At 36.1% G+C, this 18448-nt stretch overlaps 1 protein-coding gene across 1 annotated transcript; it reads right to left on the bottom strand.

Annotated features, from left to right (window-relative positions):
* Nucleotides 1-13984: 13984 nt before the first annotated feature.
* LOC131660632 (uncharacterized) lies at nucleotides 13985-15615 on the bottom strand. Its single transcript, XM_058929913.1, has 3 exons — nucleotides 15399-15615; nucleotides 14966-15294; nucleotides 13985-13999 (listed from the first exon to the last, which is right to left on the bottom strand). Exons 1-3 carry the CDS (start codon nucleotides 15613-15615, stop codon nucleotides 13985-13987), a joined length of 561 nt encoding a protein of 186 aa, XP_058785896.1.
* Between the last annotated feature and the right edge of the window lie 2833 nt (nucleotides 15616-18448).

Raw genomic sequence — 18448 nt, 5'->3', positions numbered from 1 at the left:
CTTTAAGACAGAAAAGCATAAAATAGCAAAGAACACAGAGAATTGTTTACCCAGTTCGGTGTACAACAACACCTACTCTGGGGGCTACCAAGCCAGGGAGGGAATCCAATATAAGTAGTATTAATTCAGAGCTAAACTCCCCCGTTTACAACTCCTCACTTAAGACCTACCCAATGCAATTCCAATCTAGTCCTAGACCTGAGTATCTCCACTCACTCCCCTTCAATCACAACAGTGATTACAACCAGACTTTAATCAAAAGAGAGAAGACACACTTCAAAAACACACCTTGATCTTGCTTAAGAGCTTCAATCAAGAGACATACACTCGTACTTAAAAGCTTAGAGTGACAAAATACAAAAATAGCCTATTCCAATAAAATCATCAAAAGACAATTGTTTAGAGTACAAGAGACTAAACACACAGACACAGAACTATGGTTCTTTACAATTAAAAATCTCTGCGTTCCAAATTAGGATTGCAGTTTTCTTATATGCAGCTCTTGGGTCTCGGGTTTTCTAAGAAACAAATCAGGGTTAACCAAGTTACATAATTCACATGTCATCAGGTTGTTACATAATATATTGTATACGAAATCTTCTTGGAGAAATATTCAGCACACAATAAAATGTTTCCTAAATTGTAGAATTGGAAAAATTAGAAAACATAATAGTAAAACATAACAGCTCCTGCTGTCAACCATGGTGTAGCGGGGAAAATCTGAGATCGAAGCCATAGGATTGACTCGACTCAATATTTCAGTGAAAGTCGCCACCGCGCTTTATTGTTTCCAAAGGAAAAGGGAAAAGAACGAATAAAACCCAAAGTTTGTTTTTAAAACAAAAAGAAGAGATCTTAGGTACGGGTGTTGTTTATACAAGGGGAAGGTTTTAAGCACCCCTCATATCTGTGGTACTCCACAGGAACCTTTTTGAAAATCTGTGTCGTGTGTGCTAAAAAAAAAGGGGTTTGTTTTATTTTTAAAATAAGCTCGGCAAAGCATTAAGCCTTGGGCCTACATACCTCCTCGGTGCAATGGAGAAGTCAGAGCTAATGTAGTCCCGCTTAAAGGGAAAACGTTTTAAAAATGAATAAACACTTTATCGTCGTCGGAGAGAAATACTCAGCCGTGGATTTTGAGCATGAGAACAAATGAGTTCTTTGCATCGCAAATGAAAGAAGGGCTCCAACTCGGATAAAAATCAACGAGTATGCCACTAGCTCTCTCACGCGAAAAAGATCTCATTATATCAATCAATTTCAAAATCGTAGGGGTATCGCCACTCGGTTCGACAATTAGTCGTGTCTAAACTTTGAAGAAAAGGCCACTAAGGGCAAAAGATATTTTTTAAAGAAAGGTTTTGAAAAGGTTACAAACATAAGAAGGTTTTGTAAAAAGAGAGAAGATTTTGAAAATTAAAGAAGGGGAGGAGATGAAGAGGCTATCCTATTGCGTAAAATAAAAGCTAAGGAAAGAAACGGTCTAACCGAAATAAGAAGCCAACACTTGACATTGTGAGTCAAGGTAGATTTCCCATTCTTTGGATTTATCAATACTAAACCAACATTATCACTTGGGGATCCAGATGAACTTATTATCTTAGCATAATTTTGCATTAAGCACATTAAAAATTCTGACGAAAATCGGGCATAGTAACGGCTGTTTTCGGGTAAAATCCTTATATCAATGCCTTGGAATTAACCATCAAGGGCTTTCAAGGAAATACCTGCACATACAAACAGACAACAATCCAATGCCAGACAGACAGAATAACAGCAGAGTAACAATATCATAAGGGTCCAGAGGTACTAAGTCCATAAGTCCGAATCTCCAAAATGCTCGGGATAGTAACCAATAGTCCAAAAGAGAGCCTTAAGTATTTTTTAGATTTTCGTTATTTATTAGTGTTTTAGCATAAAAGTAAAGTATGGTCCAAGTGGACAAAAGAAAAATAGCGGAAACATAAACATATGTCCAAATGGACAAAGGGAAAATAGCGGAATATAAACGTCCAAATGGACAAAGAGAAAATAGCGGAATGTAAATATGATGAAATGATAAAATAAAGCGATAAAGCGAGAAATATAAAGAGCGGTATAATAAATTGCGGAAATTAAAGTCAATTGTTAGATGTTAAAGATAACCATCTTGAAACTTGTCAAGTATGTTATCAAAGTTAGTAATTAAGATCGATGGTGAGTGAAGGATGTTCTCGGATTTAAATTCAATGGACATTTACTAGAAGCTTGATAAAATCATAGCGACTACACGATAAACCTCCATAAGTCTTAAATCAACCGCATACAATTCTCTTCCATATTTGATCTTTTTTGATTCGGGACACGAAATATTGCGCTATGTTAAGCAGATCGCCAAGTGATTTATGTAGAAATCACCCTACAACGAGGCCGGTCAAAACTTTATGTGCTAATGCATGCGAGAGAAGTGATATGTAGATCACTCTCCGAAAGCAATATCGCACGAAAAGAAAATAAGGAGCGATCTAGTCTTTACCAAGAATCCATAAGAATTCTCAAGGTGTAAAGACTTTCATCGATCAAAAGAAAAAAGGAGGAGAAGAAGATAAAATGTATAGAGTAAAATCAACTCACACTATCATTAATATCATTCATCTAATATTATGGATTTGGTCCTTTCAAACCTATCAACATCCTAGATCCAATGATATTAATGAAGTAGAGAAAGAAAAATAAAATGCATAAAAAGATAATCAACTCACACTATCATTAATATCATTCATCTAATATTATGGATTAGGTCATTCCAAACCTATCAACATCCTAGATCCAATGATATTAATGAAGTGGAGGAAGAAGGAAGCCAAAACTAGCATAAAAAAGGCAAAAAACACATTCTGTCCCAGGGGAAATCGATTTGCCTAGGGAGGAAATCGATTTCCTTAGTGCAAGTTTTCAAATCTGGCGCAGAAACGGAATGGAAATCGATTTCCCTAAGGAGGAAATCGATTTCCTCTGTGCAGTTTTCAAAAAATCAGCATTAGGAAGCATAAAACTTGACTTAAGCAAACATACAAACACCTTATGATCACATATCAATTGGAGCACGAATTTTCCATCAAATCACCATCAAATAGGACCAATATAGCATCAAAGATGCATCACACACAAGCACAAAAGAATCACATTATGATGGATGAATAAAGATGAAGAAAATTACCAAATCTTGAACAAAACTTAGATCTACTTCAAGAATCACCAACACAAATCTTGATCTCTCAACAATTAAAGAAAAAAGAGTGAAATGGATGGTGGTTTAGCTCAAAGTTTGTGAGGTTCAAGATGTGACTCATAAACTTTATGAAAGAAAAATAGCTTTGGTGAATTTGGTAAGGATGAGGAGAGAAATTGCAAGGGGTTTTTTTGGCTCTCAAAGCTTGAGAAATGAGAGAGTAGAGGTCTCTATTTATAGAATTGGAGCAAGAGTAGTGGCAATTTGGTCTTTTTGCATTTGGTAATTAGCTTATGTTTAATTGGTGTTTAAATGGTATTTAAATGGTAAAAATGGTATTTAAATGGTAAAATGGTATTTAAATGGTAAAATGAAGGGAATTAATTTTGATGAGGTGGAAAATTGGTAAAATAACAAAAATGATCAAAGAAAAAGGTGCCAAAATGATGTCAAGCTTCCCTCCTATTTTTTTTGAATTTTCGCCCCAGGCAAATCGATTTCCTTCTTCAAATTTTCAAAAATTTGCTTCCTTGCAATGTTTTGATTTTTGCCTGATCTTTTACCTGTAAAATATAAACAAAAGAGACAAAATGCATATTTTTGGATTTTGGTTAGTATAAACAAATAAAAAGCTAAAAGTGCTTGATGATTCCCCTCAGAGACGATCACAATATCAAGGATAGAGCTTCATAATGGTGCTCTTGATTAATGATTAAATGCAAGTGATGTATGATCTTAGGGTTAAAAATTGGGGTATGACAGATGCCCCTATTTAAGTTTCTTCAATTCGGATATACGACGATTGGAAATCTTCGTTTTGACGAAATCGAACAGACTTAAATATATAAAACACAATTTTTGAACCTAAGATGCTATGCAATGTTTAATGAATGCATATGATGAGGATGAAACACGGCAACACCGGGGAGAAAAAGGAATTCCACTGGGGAAAACAAATGTCTTGTGGGCAGGACTCCACTGGGGAAGGCAAGACTTTGTTGGAGAGACGCTGGGAAAAGAAACTTCATTGGGGAAGATATTTTGCACCAGCGAGGTTAAAGCATCACCTTTCGCTGGAGGTGAGAAAGGGGGCATCCTCTTTCACTGGGGATGAGAAAATATGCATCCTCTTTCACTTGGGAATCAGAATGTCGATCTTCCATTAACAGAAAACACACCATCGTTCCACTGATGATATGAAAAGATATGCATCGACGTACCACTGACGATGAACAAAATATACCAACGTTCCACTGAAGGTGAGCTACCAACTCAAAAGTTGAAGGTAGAAGAAAATCGAATCACCGCCCCAATAGTTGACGATAAGCTACCAACTCAATAGTCGAAGGTAGAAGCAAATTGAATTACCGCCTCAATGGTTGAAGATAAACTACCAACTCAATAGTTGAAGGTAGAAGAAAATTGAATTACCGCCTCAATAGTTGACGATAAGCTACCAACTCAATAGTTGAAGGTAGAAGAAAATTGAATTACCGCCTCAATGGTTGAAGATAAACTACCAACTCAATAGTTGAAGGTAGAAGAAAATTGAATTACCGCCTCAATAGTTGACGATAAGCTACCAACTCAATAGTTGAAGGTAGAAGAAAATTGAATTACCGCCTCAATAGTTGACGATAAGCTACCAACTCAATGGTTGAAGGTAGAAGGAAATTGAATTACCGCCTCAATAGTTGACAATAAACTACCAACTCATTAGTTGAAGGTAGAAGGAAATTGAATTACAAATTGAATTACCGCCTCAATAGTTAACGATAAACTACCAACTCAATAGTTGAAGGTAGAAGGAAATTGAATTACCGCCTCAATGGTTGACGATAGACTACCAACTCAATAGTTGAAGGTAGAAGAAAATTGAATTACCGCCTCAATAGTTGACGATAAGCTACCAACTCAATGGTTGAAGGTAGAAGGAAATTGAATTACCGCCTCAATAGTTGACGATAAACTACCAACTCAATAGTTGAAGGTAGAAGGAAATTGAATTACCGCCTCAATAGTTGACGATAAACTACCAACTCAATAGTTGAAGGTAGAAGCAAATTGAATTACCGCCTCAATAGTTGACGATAAACTACCAACTCAATAGTTGAAGGTAGAAGGAAATTGAATTACCGCCTCAATAGTTGACGATAAACTACCAACTCAATAGTTGAAGGTAGAAGCAAATTGAATTACCGCCTCCATAGTTGACGACAGACTACCAACTCAATAGTTGAAGGTAGAAGGAAATTGAATTACCGCCTCAATGGTTGACGATAAACTACCAACTCAATAGTTGAAGGTAGAAAAAATTGATTTACCGCCTCAATAGTTGACGATAAACTACCAACTCAATAGTGAAGGTAGAAGAAAATTGATTTACCGCCTCAATAGTTGACGATAAACTACCAACTCAATAGTTGAAGGTAGAAGAAAATTGAATTACTGCCTCAATGGTTGACGATAAACTACCAACTCAATAGTTGAAGGTAGAAGAAAATTGAATTACCGCCTCAATGGTTGACGATAAACTACCAACTCAATAGTTGAAGGTAGAAGAAAATTGAATTACCGCCTCAATGGTTGACGATAAACTACCAACTCAATAGTTGAAGGTAGAAGAAAATTGAATTACCGCCTCAATGGTTGACGATAAGCTACCAACTCAATAGTTGAAGCTAGAAGAAAATTGAATTACCGCCTCAATGGTTGACGATAAGCTACCAACTCAATAGTTGAAGGTAGAAGAAAATTGAATTACCGCCTCAATGGTTGACGATAAACTACCAACTCAATTGTTGAAGGTAGAAGAAAATTGAATTACCGCCTCAATGGTTGACGATGAACTATCAACTCAATAGTTGAAGGTAGAAGAAAATTGAATTACCGCCTCAATGGTTGATGATAAGCTGCTGAGAACAATAAGTTGCCGCTAAGAATAGGGATCAACTTCATCTTTAATCAAGGACATGGCTTAAGAAAAGGAACTGGAAGCAAACTGTCACTTCTGATGAAGGGACTTACCATTTGCTGAGCTTCTTCCATTTGGATGCAAACTGTCACTTACATTGAAGAGACTTACCATTTTCTGAGCTTCTTCCATTTGGAATCAAGAAGTTCATGAAGTATGAGAGATTATCACTTGCTTTGAAGATAAGATTAATATGTGGAGACATACAAACTTGCTCAAATAAAGAGGCTTGCATTTGTTGTCAACAAAACATACTGAGGACAGAACCTGCCCCTTGCTTTCAAGTACAAATTCCAACGGAGTGTAATGACAACACTGCTGGGAAATAAGCCTTTCAATATCTGATAAGAACATCAATCACAAATGAATTTTCCATTGTTGAGGAAAGCATAATCCTCAAGAGGTGCAAAATAAATGCCTCCTCAATCTAGGTTTCCCAGCCTAGAGAGGTTCAAAATAGTATTGCAAGAGACCAAAGTTCAACTCCAAGAACAAACTGGATAGAAGCGGTCAAACAAAGCTTTGCCCCTTGAGGAATAAACTCAACTGGGGATTAATTCCATCCTGACAAATGAGCCGAGGAGGAACACCGAAGCAAAATTCTTCAACGAGGAACAAACTCAGTGGGGATTATCAATTTCTGTGAGGAATTTACAGATAATCTTCTTCTTATCAAAAAGATTGGACAACACATCAAGCTCTATTATGGGGAATCAGAGAAAATTTCTTTTGAGAAAATCACCATTCCAAACTTGCAGAGGAAATAAGAAGTTAACATCAAAGCAAACAAGTTAACATGGGGGGGATTTTAGTTCAAAACTCAACAAAAGGTGAGAAAGAAAACCCAACAGTCAATCGTTGTCTCGAAACTTCTTGGTAGAGAGTGACATACTCTGGACTACTCATGACAACAACATTTGTACTTCAAGCTAATGAGGTGATCAAGGTAACTTCTGATTCACAACTTGCCCCAGACTACATGGTCTATGAAAGGAAACTACCTCAAAAAGGTTCATAGAGATCCTTGACATCATGAAGACTTGGAATAATCTGCCCCAGATCAACAGATTTTTGGAGAGATTTTTCAAATCTCGACGTAGCTGCCCCAGATTGACTAAACTTGGCACATTCTTTTACTCGACAAAGTCTTTGAGCTTTGCCCCATGAGGGTAATCAAACTTGCAAAAGCATTATACTGGGAAAATAACATGCCCCTGGCAATGTTTTAGTTTTCTTTTGATGATTAGATGTAAACTTCCTGGATGTCAAACAAATGTTTACAAGCAGAAAAATGTTTATTCTGAGAATGATAATGAAAATGCAACAATTATGTAAATCTTGAAGTTTCAAAAAGATGTCGCAAAACCTTATGAACGAATCACTGGTTAAGGAATGACATTGATTTTTGTATGCATATGATACCAACACAAGTTTTCAGCATAAACGATAGGAGTCAGGAACGCTTTCTTGTTTAAGTATGCTTTCGAAATATACCCTGCTTCAATTAGGACTTTTGAGGGTTGTAACGTGGTCTGGTTCACGGTTTTCAGAAAAAAGATTTTTAGGCTCAAAGTTTATTTAGCCCACCCCATCTTCGTGATGTTCTCCAGTCCTATGTTCAGTTAGTTCGACACGAGTATTCATCTCTCAAAAGGATTTTGTGCCGTTAAGGATCCAATGAAGCTTTCTTGGAGTAACAGTCACCCTTTTTGTCTTCGTGATTGCATTCACACGGATTTGTTCTTTGCTGAGGACTTTTGCTTTGTAGTCCTTTCTTTTCACTTTTCATTTTTTTTTTATTTTCCCTAACTTTTGCCTGGACTGATTCTTTTGAATTGGTCGTCCAGCGGGATGCTGTAACTTTTGCCTAAGTCATTTATTTTCAAGTTTCTGACTTAGCGAGCCTTTTTTCTTCTTCTTTTTTTCATTATTTTGATTTGAACAAATCGTGTGACATTGACTTTGTCTTGACTTGTTTAGAGGGTTGTGACTGCCTCATTCCTTGGTGGATGAAGGATAACCATTGTGGTTTCACATTTTCCAGCCTTTTGATGCGCGGGGAATAACCATTGTGGTTTTCCATGATCCAACCATTGATGTGGATATGACATGCTTGACCTTTGGATGCACAATCCTTTTTGAAATATGAACACTCGGTCAAATTAACTGAAGACTACCCTGCCCCAGGTTAAAAATTAGGGTTTTTTTTTGTTTAGAAAAGAAACTCCTACTTCAAGGCTCAAAGGGGTTAACAAGGGATTATCTTCCTTATATCTCCAGTGTTTGAGAATTTGAAACAATGCCTGTACATCATCAGCAGGGTCTTATTCAAAAGCATACAACCAGAAACTTTTGCGTTTTCAAATCATCATTCTCCCTCCAATCTTTGCATAAGCAAGATTTTGGCAAAAGCAATTGGTATCATAATGCATAAAAACAAATAAACATGAGTGAAGCGAATGGATTACTTCAAGACAAACATTATCATTATATTAGCATTAACATTCAAAAATAAACAAGTTTCTACATGCAAACAGTGCATTGAAAAACAAGAAATATTACAAATGAAAATCAGTAAGAATACTAAAAACTGAGAAGACTCTCTCCCTCAGGATTTGTGCTAAATAAAACATATTTCGATTTTCAGGCTACCATCAATAGTGATTCAATCATGCTTTGGCAAAGAATTGGCTTGAACATCAGAACCAACATCTTGGAAAGTCAAAATACCAACATGGATTAATCGTTGACCTTCATTTTTCAGAGGTCATCAATTCTCTAAGTCATGTCCAGTAGCATTCTGATGAAAAGCACAAGTGACATTAGCATTGTACCACCAAGGGAGTTTCTGGGGAACAGGAGGCGGTGACCTAATCTGAACCAAATTCTTACGAACCAAAGCAGAGTTCAATTCTTTGTAAGTCATGGGGATGAGATCAAAATTCCTCTTTTGAGATTGATCTTGTTCGTTCAGTGGAGAAGCTTGTTGATGAGTACTCTGCTGATAATCTGGAATTGCATGAACTGAATTGGATACAGGAATGACATAGGAAACATGCTGAAGTTGATGATGATTGTTTCTTCCCCTAATTCTCTTCTTTGAAAATTCATTACCAAACTTCTTCACACTACCAGCTGAGTTACCTTCTTCAAGCGAACATTCCTTTCGGACATCTTTTTCTAGAATCGCTTTCATATCCATCTTTCCATGGAAGTCAGTAGGTGTACGGACTATTATCTCCTTAGGAAGGGATGAGTTCAGAGTTTCAAGAAAGACCTTCGCCATCCTGTCTTCCTTCATAGGAGGATTGATTTGGGCAGCAACTAGAGCCTCAACCAGAGCAGTCAAATGCTCCATACCATCCTTCAGAGTAATCGCCTCTTCACGGAGTTCAAGAATCTCTTTCTTAATGCTTTCCATTTATTCTTAGCACAAGTGTTGTACTGATGCTACCAGGAGAAAGGAAATAAGGCTCTGGAAAACTTCTTTAGAAAGCAGGACCAAATGCAGAATGATGCATGCAATGCAGATGATTTGTTTTTTTTTTTGAGTTTCAAGGAACTTAAGATATTAACTTGTAAACACTCAAACATTGGACTAAAGCTTCGATTAAGTTATCATCAAAATCAATCATCCATTTTGGTGGATTAGAGTTTTCACCCCATCAACACCCAAGATCCATTGAGTTTGATTAAACTTATGATGTTTACAAGGAAAGACCTCTAAGTTCCTTGAAAATCAAAAGAAAAAGAGTTTTCATGGAGCATGAATGCATGGTTTATGCATCAACCACAACCAAGAGCATGCAAGATCACATAAGATCATAGTTCAAAGGTTCGACGTCACGAGCATGGAGCCATGGGTCCAACCATCCCAAAAGGTATGATCTAAGGAATTTTGTACCTGCCGATCGGGTTCTACAAAGGTTCCCAGAGTTTTCAATCTTCTATCGGATATTACCGGCACGCACAATTGCTCATGGGCGCCAATAATATGCCTAAAAAGACCTCGTCTGAGCGTAGCATCGCATGACAACAAGCTCAAATTGGTACTTGACTTTGTTTCTGCGCTACATCCTAAAAAGGCTTAGATGGGTTAAAAGGTTCTAGGCCATTCAGCTTCTACGGACACTCACTATTGAAATTAATAGTGTTATCACGATGGTTCATAACAACCTTTACTACCTTTCATGAGGCCTCCACTGATTGGGGTTCCACCATATGACGCTCATGGTAAGGATTGCTCCTGACATGCGACTATTGGTCTTACCACCTCCTATCTCAAGTTACTCACCAAAGTCCGGGTTAGAACTTTATCTCATCACAGAGGAACCATCGAGCACCAAAAAGAAAAAAGAAAATAAACACACAAAGCACACAACAATATAAACAGATAAAAAACACAGATAAACAAAAATAGGCTTAACACACTTAAAACTGGATCCCCAGTGAAGTCGCCATTTTTCTGTAGCGGGGAAAATCTGAGATCGAAGCCATAGGATTGACTCGACTCAATATTTCAGTGAAAGTCGCCACCGCGCTTTATTGTTTCCAAAGGAAAAGGGAAAAGAACGAATAAAACACAAAGTTTGTTTTTAAAACAAAAATAAGAGATCTTAGGTACGAGTGTTGTTTATACAAGGGGAAGGTTTTAAGCACCCCTCATATTTGTGGTACTCCACAGGAACCTTTTTGAAAATCTGTGTCGTGTGTGCTAAAAAAAGGGGTTTGTTTTATTTTTAAAATAAGCTCGGCAAAGCATTAAGCCTTGGGCCTACATACCTCCTCGGTGCAATGGAGAAGTCAGAGCTAATGTAGTTCCGCTTAAAGGGAAAACATTTTAAAAACGAATAAACACTTTATCGTCGTCGGAGAGAAATACTCAGCCGTGGATTTTGAGCATGAGAACAAATGAGTTCTTTGCATCCCAAATGAAAGAAGGGCTCCAACTCGGATAAAAATCAACGAGTATGCCACTAGCTCTCTCACGCGGAAAAGATCTCATTATATCAATCAATTTCAAAATCGTTGGGGTATCGCCACTCGGTTCGACAATTAGTCGTGTCTAAACTTTGAAGAAAAGGCCACTAAGGGCAAAAGATATTTTTTTAAGAAAGGTTTTGAAAAGGTTGCAAACATAAGAAGGTTTTGTAAAAAGAGAGAAGATTTTGAAAATTAAAGAAGGGGAGGAGATGAAGAGGCTATCCTATTGCGTAAAATAAAAGCTAAGGAAAGAAACGGTCTAACCGAAATAAGAAGCCAACACTTGACATTGTGAGTCAAGGTAGATTTCCCATTCTTTGGATTTATCAATATTAAACCAACATTATCACTTGGGGATCCGGATGAACTTATTATCTTAGCACCATTTTGCATTAAGCACATTAAAAATTCTGACGATAATCAGGCATAGTAACGGCTGTTTTCGGGTAAAATCCTTATATCAATGCCTTGGAATTAACCATCAAGGGCTTTCAAGGAAATACCTGCACATACAAACAGACAACAATTCAATGCCAGACAGACAGAATAACAGCAGAGTAACAATATCATAAGGGTCCAGAGGTACTAAGTCCATAAGTCCTAATCTCCAAAATGCTCGGGATAGTAACCAATAGTCCAAAAGAGAGCCTTAAGTATTTTTTAGATTTTCGTTATTTATTAGTGTTTTAGCATAAAAGTAAAGTATGGTCCAAGTGGACAAAAGAAAAATAGCGGAAACATAAACATATGTCCAAATGGACAAAGGGAAAATAGCGGAATATAAACGTCCAAATGGACAAAGAGAAAATAGCGGAATGTAAATATGATGAAATGATAAAATAAAGCGATAAAGCGAGAAATATAAAGAGCGGTATAATAAATTGCGGAAATTAAAGTCAATTGTTAGATGTTAAAGATAACCATCTTGAAACTTGTCAAGTATGTTATCAAAGTTAGTAATTAAGATCGATGGTGAGTGAAGGATGTTCTCGGATTTAAATTCAATGGACATTTATAAGAAGCTTGATAAAATCATAGCGACTACACGATAAACCTCCATAAGTCTTAAATCAACCGCATACAATTCTCTTCCATATTTGATCTTTTTTATTCGGGACACGAAATATTGCGCTATGTTAAGCAGATCGCCAAGTGATTTATGTAGAAATCACCCTACAACGAGGCCGGTCAAAACTTTATGTGCTAATGCATGCGAGACAAGTGATATGTAGATCACTCTTCGAAAGCAATACCGCACGAAAAGAAAATAAGGAGCGATCTAGTCTTTACCAAGAATCCATAAGAATTCTCAAGGTGTTAAGACTTTCATCGATCAAAAGAAAAAAGGAGGAGAAGAAGATAAAATGTATTAAGTAAAATCAACTCACACTATCATTAATATCATTCATCTAATATTATGGATTTGGTCCTTTCAAACCTATCAACATCCTAGATCCAATGATATTAATGAAGTAGAGGAAGAAAAATAAAATGCATAAAAAGATAATCAACTCACACTATCATTAATATCATTCATCTAATATTATGGATTAGGTCATTTCAAACCTATCAACATCCTAGATCCAGTGATCTTAATGAAGTGGAGGAAGAAGGAAGCCAAAACTAGCATAAAAAAGGCAAAAAACACATTCTGTCCCAGGGGAAATCGATTTGCCTAGGGAGGAAATCGATTTCCTTAGTGCAGGTTTTCAAATCTAGCGCAGAAACGGAATGGAAATCGATTTCCCTAAGGAGGAAATCGAAGTCCTCTGTGCAGTATTCAAAAAATCAGCATTAGGAAGCATAAAACTTGACTTAAGCAAACATACAAACACCTTATGATCACATATCAATTGGAGCACGAATTTTCCATCAAATCACCATCAAATAGGACCAATATAGCATCAAAGATGCATCACACACAAGCACAAAAGAATCACATTATGATGGATGAATAAAGATGAAGAAAATTACCAAATATTGAACATTACTTAGATCTACTTCAAGAATCACCAACACAAATCTTGATCTCTCAACAATTAAAGAAAAAAGAGTGAAATGGATGGTGGTTTAGCTCAAAGTTTGTGAGGTTCAAGATGTGACTCATAAACTTTATGAAAGAAAAAGTGCTTTGGTGAATTTGGTAAGGATGAGGAGAGAAATTGCAAGGGGTTTTTTGGCTCTCAAAGCTTGAGAAATGAGAGAGTAGAGGTCTCTATTTATAGAATTGGAGCAAGAGTAGTGGCAATTTGGTCTTTTTGCATTTGGTAATTAGCTTATGTTTAATTGGTGTTTAAATGGTATTTAAATGGTAAAAATGGTATTTAAATGGTAAAATGGTATTTAAATGGTAAAATGAAGGGAATTAATTTTGATGAGGTGGAAAATTGGTAAAATAACAAAAATGATCAAAGAAAAAGGTGCCAAAATGATGTCAAGCTTCCCTCCTATTTTTTTTGAATTTTCGCCCCAGGGAAATCGATTTCCTTCTTAGGTAAATCGATTTCCTTCTTCAAATTTTCAAAAATTTGCTTCCTTGCACTGTTTTGATTTTTGCCCGATCTTTTTCCTGTAAAATATAAACAAAAGAGACAAAATGCATATTTTTGGATTTTGGTTAGTATAAACAAATAAAAAGCTAAAAGTGCTTGATGATTCCCCTCAGAGACGATCACAATATCAAGGATAGAGCTTCACAATGGTGCTCTTGATTAATGATTGAATGCAAGTGATGTATGATCTTAGGGTCAAAAATTGGGTATGACACATGGATGTCATGACATCGGTCATGACATTCAACAAAAACTTGTATTAGCTTAAACAAATGCAACCTGCATAACACCATATAAAGCATGTCATGACATTTGTCAAGACATTAAACACCCATGTATGTTTTACCACAAATGCAGCCAACTTGAAAACACCTACACCTTTCTTAAAAAATCTAAGCAAAAATTGCATGTTTCTTTATTGGAAAGGACTGCGCTATTATTTTAAGTTTCAAACGTGTGAGATTCTCATTTTTGGGATTCGTTTACTTCCAACGGCTGTCTGAATAACACTTCTTGATGTGGTGTTTTCTCGTTGTGACTTATTATAATCAAAGTTAGAAAATACATCACTCTGTGTCAAGTAACATAGGGAAATGTATACAAATAAAGATGGTTTACATTATATATAAAACTAGTAAGAGACCTGTGCTCCCGCACGGGTAATAGAAATTTGTTTATAAGATTCATTGTTAAGGTAAAGTGTTATTCAAGATTCTTGTAGTACTAATCAATTCATAATACAGTAGAAATTAATATAAAGACAAAATTGGCTTTTCATAAACCATTGTTAATGTCATAATATTTAGATTGTATCAAAATAATATGTAAAATACAAGATTTGTTGCATTGCCTTATAATATTCTACAGAGTTACCATATGAATCTTCAAAATGATGTGGAGGCTTGAACCTGAAAATGCCACACGATAAAAGAGAAATGTCAACCGTACAGTACAACAATTCTTTAATAACAACTTTCCATGGAATGATAAAATAGGTTTAGCAAAAGAGACTTACTTCATATGTTTTGGAACACTTCTTTGAACACAACATTAGTGGTGATAGTCATTGGTTCTCTATCCTTGTCATGAATAAGAATCTTTAATCCCTTTTTGGATTTAACTCTAGAGATAGCCACATATAATTAACCATGACTAAAAACATCTTTTGGCAAATACAAACCCACATTGTCCAGAGATTGCCCTTGAGACTTGTTAATTGCCATGGCAAGGGAATTGGCGTCTCACCAATTTAAATGGCCATGGTGATTGTGAGGGTGCCAAAGACATTCTAGGAATATAAATGATGTTACCAATATTTTTTCCAGAAATTATCTTAACTTCAATGACATGAGAAGCCAGCTTGGTTACAGTGATTCGTGTACAATTGCACAAGCCTTCAGACTGGTCTAGATTGCGCATTAACATTATCGTGGCACCAACTTTCACCCTGATGGAATGATTAGGTAATACAGAAGTTTTAAGAGCATTTAGGAACTCCGGTGTCACATGCTCATATGCATCAAAGTTAGTAGAATCAGTTTTATCTATAGAATCACTAGAGAAGTATTCTTTCTCTTATCCTACAACAATTGTAAAATATAAAAATTAAATAAAATCATACCTTGAAAAATAGTTTATAATAGTTGTAAAAAAGTAGGAATAAGTGCAAGTAGAATACCTGGAAGAAGGTTTGTAATATATTGCTTGATATCATCTACTACTTCAATTGTTGAAGCTAAAATTGCACAACATTGGAGATATTTGGAATCAAGATAGTTATGAATGAGTTTTGGATATGTATCCTCAACAATTGCCTTAATGGGATCGGAAAAGTTTGAAATTAAAAACTCTTCTGGAATACATATACTTGCATAACCATCATTGGGCTCACACATGGTCTCATCTCCAATTTTCAAAATCCACTATGAAAAGCTCCTAATATCATTAGTAGTAGAAGTAGTTGCACCAGTTTGCAAACGCAAGTTTTTTTGTGAGCTTTAACACTTTACAGTGATCCCAAATATAAGAAGAATTGATTGTTGCATTGATAATATCGGATCTAGTACCTCTTGGTATAACGGGGAGAATTTGTCTAAAGTCACCACCAAACACAGGATCCTTACCTCCAAATATGTTGTCACATGCATGTGTACTTCCACTCATAATATCTTTCAAGGATTTATCGAGAGACTCAAAGCAAAATCTGTTAGCCATAGGAGCTTCATTCCATATGATTAGATTTGTCATGTTAGTACTTTTATTGGCTGATTGGCATCTATGTTTGGCTAAAACATAATAGCAGTAAAACATAATATCATTGTGAATCTTGCAAGTTTAAAAAGAAAAAAACAGGTACAAGCAAGATGTTAGAAGGAATGTCATGACATCAACTCATGACATCGCGCCTGCAGAACTGGAAGGAAGATTCAGTTTGTACTTAACAGATACTAGATATGCGCAGAATATTTTGTAATCCAATGTGGCGCATATTTAAAGGTCAAGATAATAATTGAAGAATCAGATCAGAAGATTGAAGATTCAGGAAGAATTCGATCAGAAGATTGAAGATTCAGCAGTTTCTAATTTAGGAGATAAATTAGGAAACTCATGATTAAAGGACCTTATTTGTAGCAGAATATTTCTACATATTTGTAACAGCAAGTAGTGCTGCGATTTGTAAGCCCGAGTCCAATTGGGATCAGGTTATAAATAGGAAACTTTGTAACCTAGTTTGACATAGAAAACTTGTTTAGAAACGATGTATTCATTAGGGTTTCTATAGGTAGACCACCTAGGTTGTGGGATGGCTGCCATGTCCTTCTCGAAACCTGTAGGTTAGAGAAGTGATTGTGTAACGCCCGGAAAAATAAGTATATGCTTAATTTGGACGTTTGTGACGTTTATTGGAATTTTACCATTTTTAGAGTCGTTTCTGTCGGTATTAGTTCGGGATGGCGGACTAATATTTAATTGAATGTTTTCATATTTTTGGTACTAGAAATATTATTAAGGTAACGTTTTGGGGTTTTTCTGAGCAATTGAGTTTGGACCGTAAAGTGAGATATTTTGTGTGTGAATAGTAAGTAGTGGGGGAGATAGAAAAGAGATTAGAGAAAGAAAAACGTGAAGAAAGAAAAAGGAAAGAAAGAAGAGAAACAAAGGAAGAGAGAAAGAGAAGAAGAAGAGGAAAAGAGATCTTGTGGAGATCAAAACAAACCTTGATCCAAGAACAAATCCAAGGTAAGGGGGTGATTCTAATTTATCTTGAATGTATGGTTCTTATTGTCTTGTTCTTGTTCTTGTTTTTCTTGTTCCATTTCCATGGCTTGATTGAGTTTGAAGAAAATGTTAGGTTTTGAGAGATTGATGAATCAACCATGAAAAGTTTGATGTTAGGTTATTTCTATGGTATGTATGTGTTGTATTGATGTTATAATGATGTATAGGTGTTAGGGAAATGTTTATAAGAGTTTGGTTGGTGGAAATGGTGATTTTAGGGTTTCTACGAAGCTTAGGTCGACCTACACAGGGGTTTGCGTCGCCATGTGCAGCCTAAAAGGCAAAAATCTGCGTTTTCTGCTTAATGCATCGACCTATTGGGTCGGCGTGCACATACCCGAGGGTGACAGGAGTTCAATGCGTCGACCTATGTTTTCCATGCGTCGACCTACGGCTTTTTCCATTTTGACAGATTTTGTAACGATCATAACTTTTGATCTTAGCTCCAATTTTGTCGTCGTTTGAAGCGTTGGAGAGCTAAGGCAATAATCTACACTAAGATTTAATGAAATGATTCATATGATGTAGTCTCCTATTATTTTTATTAGGATTTAGTGGTGGAACTAAGTAGGGTTAACATATGAAGTATGTTTATGTTTTCCAAACTTTGAAAAGTCGTATCTTTTAACTTGGGTGTTCGTTTTATTTGTCGTTTGAAACGTTTGGAAGCTATTTCAATGCTCTATATGATGATGTAGGACGTAGTAGTGGTTGGTTGATTTTCATAAATGGTTTTTTGAACTAGTGCATGATAAATCATGATGATGTGTTGTGTGAACGTTATCGTATTGATACGAGGTATGTGATTAATTGTCGATAACATGAGATCATGTTCGTATGTGTTGTGTATTAATGAAGGTTCATTCTTGATATGTGACGATGTTTGGTTGTTTGTTGTTAACATGATGTGTGGCCTTATGGCAAGTAATTGTTGTTATGAGAATGATGTATTATCATGGTTGAATTGTTGTTATTACAACTTGTTGTTGATGTATTGATGAAGTTGTGGGCCGATGGCCAATATTAATTTGATGTGATGCAAATATGCGATCATTTATGCCAATGTGGCCAGTATGTTTTGACGGTGAATGTGTGTTGTGTGCTTATTAATGCCTTTGTGGTAATTATGGTGTGATATAATTGATAACGATGTTATTAATTGGTGATGTATCCTTTTGGATAGAATATAAACGGTGTAACGTGAGTATGTGACCGTGTTATATTGTTGATGATGTTGTTGTCATGTAATAGAGTCGTATATTTGCACAGCATAACATTTCAATACGTTAATGGCGGATTGCTATTAACAGGTGGCCTACGGGCATTGGTTACCAGTAGGAGCTACATGCTCGATGACAATAACCTGCGGGCTTCCTGAGTGGTATAAAGTCCCAGCATAATGCTCGGCTGGTGTATTTGTCATAATGACAAGTAGGAGTTTACTCCGGA

The sequence above is a fragment of the Vicia villosa genome, linkage group LG1 (genome assembly GCF_029867415.1).
Source record: "Vicia villosa cultivar HV-30 ecotype Madison, WI linkage group LG1, Vvil1.0, whole genome shotgun sequence".
Classification (NCBI taxonomy): domain Eukaryota; kingdom Viridiplantae; phylum Streptophyta; class Magnoliopsida; order Fabales; family Fabaceae; genus Vicia; species Vicia villosa.
Note: the sequence above shows the minus strand (reverse complement) of the source record. Positions and strands in the feature narration are given on the sequence as shown.

Coding starts and splice junctions, on each gene's coding strand:
- LOC131660632 (XM_058929913.1), bottom strand. CDS start 15,615: ATGTGTGAGCCCAATGATGGTTATGCAAGTATATGTATTCCAGAAGAG. Junction 15,295..15,398: donor TATTACAAACCTTCTTCCAG/GTATTCTACTTG, acceptor TTGTAGGATAAG/AGAAAGAATACTTCTCTAGT.